The 10,561-nt window shown below is 39.5% G+C and overlaps 1 protein-coding gene across 1 annotated transcript; it reads left to right on the plus strand.

The window, feature by feature from the left end:
* Positions 1-1,204: 1,204 nt before the first annotated feature.
* Positions 1,205-6,338, plus strand: LOC140165652 (uncharacterized). The gene is made up of 2 exons (XM_072188949.1): positions 1,205-1,376; positions 4,861-6,338. Exon 2 carries the CDS (start codon positions 4,908-4,910, stop codon positions 6,312-6,314), a length of 1,407 nt encoding a protein of 468 aa, XP_072045050.1. The 5' UTR covers positions 1,205-1,376; positions 4,861-4,907; the 3' UTR covers positions 6,315-6,338.
* The last annotated feature ends 4,223 nt before the right edge of the window (positions 6,339-10,561 follow it).

Raw genomic sequence — 10,561 nt, forward strand, 5'->3', positions numbered from 1 at the left:
CATTTTATAGGCGTACAGGTGGATCCGGTTTTTTGGTCATTTTCATTTCTTTTTGATGAAAGAATTAAGGTTTTCCACTGCACGGAGGCCACTATGTGATACTAATTTAATGCTATTTGTAAATGAATGCGGATTCCCGGTTGTTGTTTTTCCACAGTGTGACAACTGTCCACCCATCCAGACAACATCATTACATAATAAAACGTCTGTATTTGTACGATGAGTAAATATTAAACTGAACTTTGCCATGGAACATTGTGTAAGACGGTGTAAGATTTTGTGGGCGCCCTCAACATTATTATCCTCTTTGTATCCGTAAATGACATGGCATAGACTGTGTGAATTCTATGAAGACTACTTATACATAGGGTCATATCCATGGACACAAGTAACGATAATTGACAACAAGTAGTAAATAAATCAGATGACTCTGCAATTATTGAGACACTCTTACAGCTCATACTCGATACTGTTACTACCGAATCAGCCCAAATTATTATAATTTTTGGAATAAATCTGAACATGCAGCACACGACTTACCTCACCGATCGCATCATGTGTCCGCATGTGTGATCAGATCGATGTCATGTTGACGGCAAAATCCGGGACTTTGGTTGACCTGTGCTAGACTCCAGCACATGTTAATGACGCAAAGACAGTTGTGGTAACACCATGGTCGCAAACATGCAAAAAAGCTCAAAAACAGATAGTAATGAAACCAGTTTTTATTTTCCTTGCTCTAGCGAATTCACAGAGAAGGTGTTTCTAGTACAATACAGCGTCGGACTCTAGCTGAGAGCGTAGCCTAAGTCCAAACGGACTCCAAGAAGGGCTCTCCATACACAAATGAACAAACACAAAGGAAGGTAGTCTCCTCCGTGACCAGCTTGATTTCGATGGAGCGAAAACAAATTGGCTGCAGAGGAGACGGGTAATTTTGCCATGCAAATGAGGTGAGTGTCATCCCCCTGCTGTGGGTTTAAAAAAATCATACGAACCACTTCAGTGTCCCCTTACAGGGACGATCAATATGGCTATTGATCTATGGGCAAGTCAATTGGCCAAAATCTATTGACACATGCATGGTTCCTGCCTAATCTCCCTTGGTTCCTGCCATCACTAAAAAATGATCCCACTTGAAATTATAATAACAATAGGCGTTGAGCCAGGTTTGAACGTTTTGTATAATCAAAAATGTACTGTCACTGTGCAACTTGCAAGTGAGTGACTCTATTTTCCGGACTCTACTGAATTCATCATGTTCATACATACACGCATGGTGGGCCCATAGCACGAAGAAATCTTGGATCTGCAAAGGATTGGAAATCACACATTTGTATTCATTTTCACCATAAAACTGGCCGGGGAATATACAGGTGAGATGAATGTCACATGATGTATGATTGAATACAATATTTTTGATTTTGAGTAGACTCGCTCATCAGTCCTATAATTATAGGCCGTACCTCCAGTGGCGTAGATTTCTTTTTGACATGACAAGACAAGATGGCTTGAGCTAGTCCGAACCCCCGCAGCCCGAAACACCGCTAGTCCGATTTTTTGTACCGGCCAGCCACAACCGGCCAGCCACAGCCAGCCGGTACGCGATAATGGTTCAAGTTTGTTGTTGTTTCTAACTTTCTATTAGATACTAGTTAATGAATAAAACAGAAAATATTGTCAACAAATGATCAAGTTGTCATAGCAAATAGAAATACCAAAATTGGTGTGTGAAGAAAGCAGAAGTTTTGTGTTGATTTTGCATAACTAAGGTAAAATCAGTATATATTTTAGGAACTTTCTTTCTAAATTGAAAATTGGGCAAATTCGCTGGTCCTCTTACCATGCACATTGACCTTATTAGAGTATAAAGCGCAGGGGACAATAAAATACTGAGTACATGTGTCAGTGTGTGGTCATCATGGTCATAGTGCTTTTCAAGCAGGGTCAAGGTTATCTAGCAGCGATCTTGCTATAGGTTAATGAAAATATTTTGATCTCATTACAATTCTATTCCAGAAAACCTACACATGAAAATTAATTGGCAGTTGGTGGGAGATAGAGAATAATTGGCAGGACAATTGGTTCTACATTTAGGAGTTTCACATGATAATAATATATATGTTAGGATAGAAGAGGGTGTATGTTATGCCCTTAATCAAAAGTCTGGTATCAAAAGCTATTTGCACACATGATAAACAATTACCTTCTTTTGGATAAGTTGATTAACTTCATATATTTTTGTCTATAATATTATGATGATATACAGAAAAATCAGAAATCAGAAAAATGGAGCTTTGGTGCAGATGTAACGAATTATGTTCCTACGTATATCACTAGTCTTTAACCATGCTATAAACAAAATTAATACAATAGCATTGGGTTTCAGTATGTGTAGGCCTATAATATATTTGTTGTTTATAGATTCCAAAAATAATTATTCTTGATATAGTGTTTAACATTCTGTGTGTTTAAATTTTCAAACCAGATTGTTATGAATGAATCTATACTAAAAGATGCGAATGTTGTTTGCTTTTACAAATTTCATTTGTGCAATCACAATTATACTATATAGACAGTTTTGACGTAAGTATAGTGTGAGAGAGAATACAAAACTATTGGGCAAAATCGCCAATGAATTAGCTTCCGAAATTCTTGAGGATGTAGAAGGGATCACATTTGGTACCAAATGTTTGGAATCTATTCCATCTTATTTCAAATTTATGTAACAACGTAAAGACTGAAAAAAAGAATAGCAACAGATGGAACTTGGCTCAAAATATTCAAACAACCATAATCTTTACACTTAAAAATTATTTTTACTGTATATTTACATTTAAAAAAAGAAAATGGTTGTTACTCATACTTATTAGGGTTAGGGTTAGGTAAGCTTAAAATTCGGACTAGCGGTGATTCGGACTGACGGGGGTTCGGACCGACTAGCTCACGCCATCTTGTCTGTCTATGGGAAATAATAACGATTTGCGCAAGTCAGATATTTGAAAAATATTTGGTCAATTGGTATAAAATTTGTATCCATCTTAAAAGTTCTGCCGAATTCTACACCCTTGCAAAGGGTGCAGAATTAGAATCGGGAATAAAAGTATCCGATCTCTGTGATCTTGCCCCCCCCCCAACAAACTTTTTCCAACTACAATTTAGTTGGCGGCTAATTTTGTAAGCGCGACAAGATCATATGATATTTCAGTCACAAACATTGTGTCTCCACACCTTCAACACCCTTGATGTCAAAAAATATTTTGATCAAGTTTGATATAAAATTGGATCGTTTGAGCCCATATTTATTGGTCGAGCTATGAGTTTTAAAATATTGGACGAGACGTAGTCGAGTCCAATATTTTAAAACTCATAGCGAGACCAATAAATATTGGGCGTAAAGCATCAATTTTATCATTATATGTGTTGGATCCAATATTTTCACACACTTGGATTCATCAAAACATAATGATTTTTGTCGGATGGATTAAATTATGTAAATTATTAAACTGCGGGTTGGCTGGTCTGAGCGTGCGCATAAACCCGTACCAAACATAGCACGCGCTTAATTTTGGTATTACTATATAGGTGTTTTCATTTCCGCTTGTATGGCCTAGCGTTAGAGCGTCCGCCTCACGATCGGGAGGTCGCGGGTTCGAATCCCGGCCGGGCCATACCAAAGGCTTTAAAAATGGTACCTACTGCCTTCTTACCAGGCGTTCGGCATTAAAAGAATGGAGTAGGGAAAGTTAAACACATGGCTACCAGTGGACTAACCCCCTGCTGTAGCTTTTCTGCTTGCAGACATGTGGCCTAGGGTTATGAAACGGAGATAGGCGCCGCCCAATGGGCCGAAAGGCTTGGGAAGGATTTAACTTTTTTAAACTTTTAACTTGGTGAAAATGTACATTATTGGAGGACCGCATACATGCATAGCGGGACCACCCTATAGACGAATCCAATTTTACGCATTCCTACACCTCAGTGGCAGTCATGGCTGGGTCCCCGCTGTGTATACCTCACCTGAAATGTGAAATGATGCGGCCTTGGCGGGAATTTGAAACTGCATTCTATCACCCGTGTTACACGTAGACAAAAGAATGATGACATTTTACAACACAGTACAATGTAACATTTTTTAAGCGGCTTTAATCCACCCAATCGGGCAGTCACGACATCAGTTATGTGCGCCGGGGACCCAGTAATGGCCGACCAAATCCTGACCATGACTTGGCTCGTTGGATTCGTCTATATAAGTGTATGTTACTAGCTTACTTACTAGCTTACTTACTGACTAGCCGTGGTCTTAAATGGGCATATCTCGAAATAACCCTCTGAGTCGAGTGGTGTCAAATGAAAGAGGGAGAGAAAGAAATACAACAAAAGCACCGGGGTTCTACTCCTAATACTTTTAAAGTTGCGTCCATTTTACTCCCACCTCCCATGACAAAAGATGCAAGTGAGCTTCAATTCAGTGCAGCTGTGTGGTCAACAGGTTAGGACACGTATGTGGCATCTTATGATCTTGCCAAATCATGATAGGCGAAATAAAGGTCTTATAGCCCCTAATAGGATTTTACAATTTTGTGCAATGGGGATGCATTTTAAGAAAGAGAGAGTATAGTCAGTTAAATAAATAAATAATTGAATTAATTAATTAATGTCATCAGAGGTCAAAGGTCAGCAGATAGAGGAAAACCCTATAGCAAAATTGCCGTAAAAAGCTTGTGCCACCCATCAGGACTAGTTCTCCCCCAATCATGGCCGGTGCCCATGACTCACGCTACGCCACTGCAGTCGACTATAAAGTTGAGCTACAAGTTATTAACCGCCATTATGCATTTTTTGCTTATTTTCAAACAGAACAATGGCACATATACGTCCGCTCGAGTGGAACTATTTAATTCCGCATGTGTGTAAATATTGCAGGCAGGGATTTTTTCGACATATTTCGATATATAGCTCATAAAAGACGTCATGAAATGTGGATTCGTCCTTACTGGTACAACAGCAAAACGAGATACCCCACATCCATACTCAAGGTTCAGAAGATAAAAAGTAGTGCACGTAATATGCCAAAATCGGTGGAAAGAAAGAGAGAGGAACGGCAGAAGATAAACAGGGCAGCAGAAATAACCGTCACCGCGACTGCACAGAGGATGCATCAAAATGGAGAGAACGTTTATAAGAATGCAATGGAAACTGACAACATCGTAAAACTAGAGACAAGATGCACAGTTGTTAACAAAGGCTTCACACAGACAAGTAGTTTGAAGATAGGGGAGACGCCTTTTATGTGTACATTTTGTAACAAAGGCTTTACACAGTCAGGTAGTTTGATGAGACATGAACATACTCATACTGGAGAGAAGCCTTTTATGTGTATATTTTGTAGCAAAGGCTTCTCAAAGTCACGTTACTTGAAGGTACATGAACGTATTCATACTGGAGAGAAGCCTTTTATGTGTACATTTTGTAACAAAGGCTTCACACAGTCAGGTAATTTGAAGGTACATGAACGTATGATGCATACTGGAGAGAAGCCTTTTATGTGTACATTTTGTAACAAAGGCTTTACACATTCACGTTACTTGAAGGTACATGAACGTATGCATACTGGAGAGAAGCCTTTTATGTGTACATTTTGTAATAAAGGCTTCACACAATCAAGTAATTTGAAGAAACATGAACGTATGCATGCTAAAGAGAAATCGTTGAAATGTACATTTTGTAACAAAGGCTTCACAGACTCAAGTAATTTGAAGAAACATGAACGTATACATACTGAAGAGAAGCCTTTTAGTTGTCTAGTTTGTAACAAAGGTTTCACAGACTCAGGTAGTTTGAAGAAACATGGACGTATTCATACTGAAGAGAAGCCTTTTAGTTGTTTATTTTGTAACAAAGGCTTCGCAGACTCAAGTAATTTGAAGAAACATGAACGCCTGCATACTGAAGAGAAGCCTTTTAGTTGTTTATTTTGTAACAAAGGCTTCAAAGATCAAAGTAGTTTGAAAGTACATGAACGCATCCATACTGGTGACAGACCCTATAGGTGTGCATTTTGTAACAAAGGCTTCACACAGTCAGGTAGTTTGACGAGTCATGAACATACTCATACTGGAGAGAAGCCTTTTATGTGTACATTTTGTAACAAAGGCTTCACATACTTAGGTAATTTAAAGAGACATGAACGTATACATACTGGAGAGAAGCCGTTTAGGTGTACTTTTTGTAACAAAGACTTCAGACAGTCAGATCATTTGAAGACACATGAACGTATACATACTAGAGAGAAGACCTTTACAGGAATGTAAATCTTCAGGAAATTTTGCTAGGATCTTCCCCGGAAGGGGGCACTCGAATTTTTTTTGGTATGGGTGTGCCACCGCCAGTTTCGAACTCGAGGTCTAAGGAACTGATCGGCCGGCCAAAAAGGGGGGTCTAGGGAACTGATTGGCCGGCCAAAAAGGGGGTCTTGGGAACTAATTAACCAGCCAAAAAGGGGGGTCTTGGGAACTGATTAGCCGCCAAAATCTGAAAATGGGGTCGCGGAACTAAACATGCAGGCCAAACCAGGGCTCAATTTCGTTATGTTTTTGCCACAGATTTTTGAAGGAATCGATTTCACTTTGATCAAGAAAATCATTAATGTAAAATTGGTCTGATGGGGTGGCCTACGATGGAAATCTCAGCAAAGCAAAACAGCATTCGGATCAAAATTACTAGACCCTGCAGACCTACCTATAGCCTACTGTAGTACTGATAATTGTAGCAGCAGCGAGCAGCATTTAAAAGCCCACCATAAAAACAAACCCACAAAAATATTTTTTCAGTGCCGTAACTAAAGAAAAACATTTAGGCTACATTGAACTGTCATGCATGCATACATGAGACGATTGAGTGAAGTATGCAGAATTCGACAACCATTCCACTATTGGCACTGAACCAGTCGATCGTAAATTACCTTTTAATTCACTGTTATGGCCAGCTGCAAGGACATGTACATAATTATTTGAGGTACTTTTCCTTATATTTGGCAATTTTATTCCCAAAAGAGATCTCAAAATCATTTATTTCCAGCAAAGTGTTTATCAGCTGAAGGCCTCGGCCCTCCCCGGCCGGCAGTGCTGCAAATCACTGTTTACAAATTACAATCAACCAACCAGTGTTGCCACTACTATAAAGTACAAGGAGCCCAAAATCCCGCCCAAAATCCACCTTATTCCTATATACAATGTGTTTCAATGGGGAAGAAATCGATGGAAAATTCCCTTTGAAGCTTTTGGGCTCGAAATAGTAGGACAGAAAACACGCCAATCAAAATGCCAATGAGAGCGGAGATCGGTGATCTGAGAGTCTATGGAACGGCTAGAAAATTTTTTGGGCTTCAAGAGCGGCAATCAATGAATTTAGTGGGTCTAAGGAACGGCTAGCGGCTCTGAAAAAGGGGGTCGTCGCCGCGGCACATACCCGTATAGCTGGGGAATGTGAGTGCCCCCCCCGGGATCTTCTCTGTACAAAGTATAGAGAAATACACATTTTCAGGAAAAAACCCAGAAAAATGGCCTCACAGTCAGGTAATTTGAAGAATCATGAACATATACTTGTTAAAGAAAACCGGGATTCGTAAATAATGTGATAAAGACTTCATAATTTGTAGCAAGGGCTTCACACGATCAAGTAACATGAGAAAGCATTAATGTTTTTATATCAACTTTTTTAAAATGTGAATTCTGCACTAAATACTTCACAGGTGAGGTCGTTTGACGATACGTATTTCGTCACCTTACTACGATAATTACTACTGATGCATGTTTTGAACCATATTTTGTACTTTGTTCTCAAAATTACAAAAAATTACTTGGGCAATCATCTTAGTAGGGTGACAATTTTTTTATGCTAATACCGGACAAATGTCCTAAGTGTAAATCAGGAAACTTAAAAGTATATAAACGTGCACTTATACTGAAGAGAAGACCTTTATATCAATTTGTAACATAAGTCTCAAATATATGAACGAAAAGGAAGCCTTTCAAATGTACAGTCTTCAACAAAGGCTTCCCAGATTAATAAGACATGAAAGTATTTATACACAATCAAGCGTTACTTTAAAACTGCTTTTGTCCTATTTCCAAATTATTATCATTTTAAGGCTACATGCTCTTTTTGGTTGAAATTTTTGGCGGGAAATAATCCCGCCAAAACATTAAAGTAATCTTTTCCCACAACTAAATATCATAGTCAGGAAATTAATGATGCATCTGGTAGCTTAGATCATAACTTTCATTATACTTAGTTGCCATTATCCCAGAAAATTCTTGATTTGTTTTTACAGAGTCTTGAATTGTCGATGTTTTTGATCAAAAACATCACTCGGTGTATTTTGAAACTCGAGGCATTAACTCTTCTCAAATTAGCCCCAAATCATAATTTATTATATGCACATGTAGCAAACACCAATGGGAATAATTGGACGTTGTTTGCGGAGCCTAAATTTGGTTTGATTTTATTTCACAATAATTCTAAGGTGAGAATTTTGACCTGACATTTACTTTTTGGATTTCCAATTTAAATTCATTGATATGTGATATTTTGAATAAATAAAGAGTACGCTTACCTTTCTGCAACACTTCCCGGTATCATTAAGCATCTGCTGATAACCAACAATTTAGCTGAAAACAGTCCCTTCCTAACAAAATATGGTTCAAAAGTGCGTACACTATGCGTATAAACTAGAACAGCGAGGTAATGAACAGAGCTATTTCGGGAGCTATTTACGGTGGGGTAGGCCTATAGGGGAGTATATAAAACGGGGACCCCGAAAACGGGGACCCCAAAAACGGGGACCCCCTAAAATCACCCCATAAAGCTACTGACAAATTTCTAGGGGGTCCCCGTTTTTCAACTTTGGGGTCTCCGTTTTACAGATTGACCCAGGGTAATCTGTAAAACGGGGACCCCAAAAACGGGGACCCCTATTTTTTCACTCTATTTTAGGACTGATGAGTCTCCAAATCTCGACAAAATATTCACCATGGATATACTAATATTACAAATGTAATTTATGAAAGTAGTAAGCACTTCTTATATAATTGTCCAATATACAAAATTTTGGGGTCCCCGTTTTAGGGTCCCCGTTTTACAGATTGACCTAGGGTAATCTGTAAAACGGGGACCCTAAACTGGGGACCCCTTAAAATCACCCCATAAAGCTTCTGACAAATTTCTAGAGGGTCCCCGTTTTTGGGGTCCCCGTTTTACAGAGGTCAAAGGTCACAGGCCCCAGGGGCCCAAATGTAAAAATACAAAGCATGCCGTTTCTCATCAAATGAAGCAGCCTCAGGGGCCTGAGTTGGTACACTGATAGCCCCAGGGGTACTCTATATATACAAGTATACATGAACCCCATATGTCATATATTATGGGCCCCAGGGCCCCAAATGTTAAAACAAGGGGTAACAGATTGACAAAGCTAGCGCTAAAACTACAAGGGCCCCAGGGTCCATATGTAGTACACTTATGGGCCCTACCCCGTAGATTTATCCTTTGCACATCTGGGCCCCAGAGGTCAAAGGTCACGGGCCCCAGGGGCCCAAATGTAAAAATACAAAGCATGCGGTTTCTCATTAAATGAAGCAGCCTCAGGCCCTGAGTTGGTACACTGATAGAGCCAGGGTACTCTATATATACAAGTATACATGAGTCCCATATGTCATATATTATGGGCCCCAGGGCCCCAAATGTTAAAATAAGGGGCAACAGGTTAACAAGGCTAGCTATAAAACTACAAGGGCACTAGGGCTCATATGTGGCACATGTATGGGCCCTAAGTTGTAATGTGTCTTCTGCCCATTTTGGCCCCAGATGTTTAAGGCTAGGGGCCCCAGAGGCCCAAATGTTAAAACAAAGGGCCGGTCGTTTCTCAACAAATAAAGTAGCGACAGGGTTTAGATTTGGTACACTAATAGGTCTTCAGCATTATATTGTTTTATGTATATATGAACCCTCATTATATTGTTTTATGTATATATGAACCCTATGTGTCACATAATATGGGCCCCAAACGCTAAAACATAGGGCCGGTCGTTACTCAGTAAATAAAGCAGCTACAATGTCCAGCTTGAGTCTGCTGATAGCACTTGAGAAGTATATTTCAACATATGCACAGAGCCCCATAAGTCAAATATTATGGGCCCCAGGCCCCAAATGTTAAATCAAAGGGCCGGCCATTTTTCACCAAAGCTCAAAGTTTGTACACAGACTGCACCTGAGAATTATATTGTTATATGTACATATGAGCCCCATATGTCACATAATATGGGCCCAGGGCCCCAAACGCTAAAACATAGGGCCAGCCGTTACTCAGTAAATAAAGCAGCTACAGTGCCCAGCTTAAGTCTACTGATAGCACTTGAGAATTATACTTCAACATGTGTACATGAGCCTCATAAGTCAAATATTATGGGCCAGGGCCCCAAATGTTAAAAAAGGGCTGTCCGTTTATCATCAAATAAAAAAAAAGCAACTTCAGGGCTCGGAGTTTGTACACAGATTGCACCTG

This window comes from Amphiura filiformis, chromosome 12 (assembly GCF_039555335.1).
Source record: "Amphiura filiformis chromosome 12, Afil_fr2py, whole genome shotgun sequence".
NCBI lineage: Eukaryota > Metazoa > Echinodermata > Ophiuroidea > Amphilepidida > Amphiuridae > Amphiura > Amphiura filiformis.

Excerpts from the sequence above, each read along its gene's own strand:
- LOC140165652 (XM_072188949.1), top strand. The coding sequence starts at position 4,908 with ATGTGTGTAAATATTGCAGGCAGGGATTTTTTCGACATATTTCGATAT.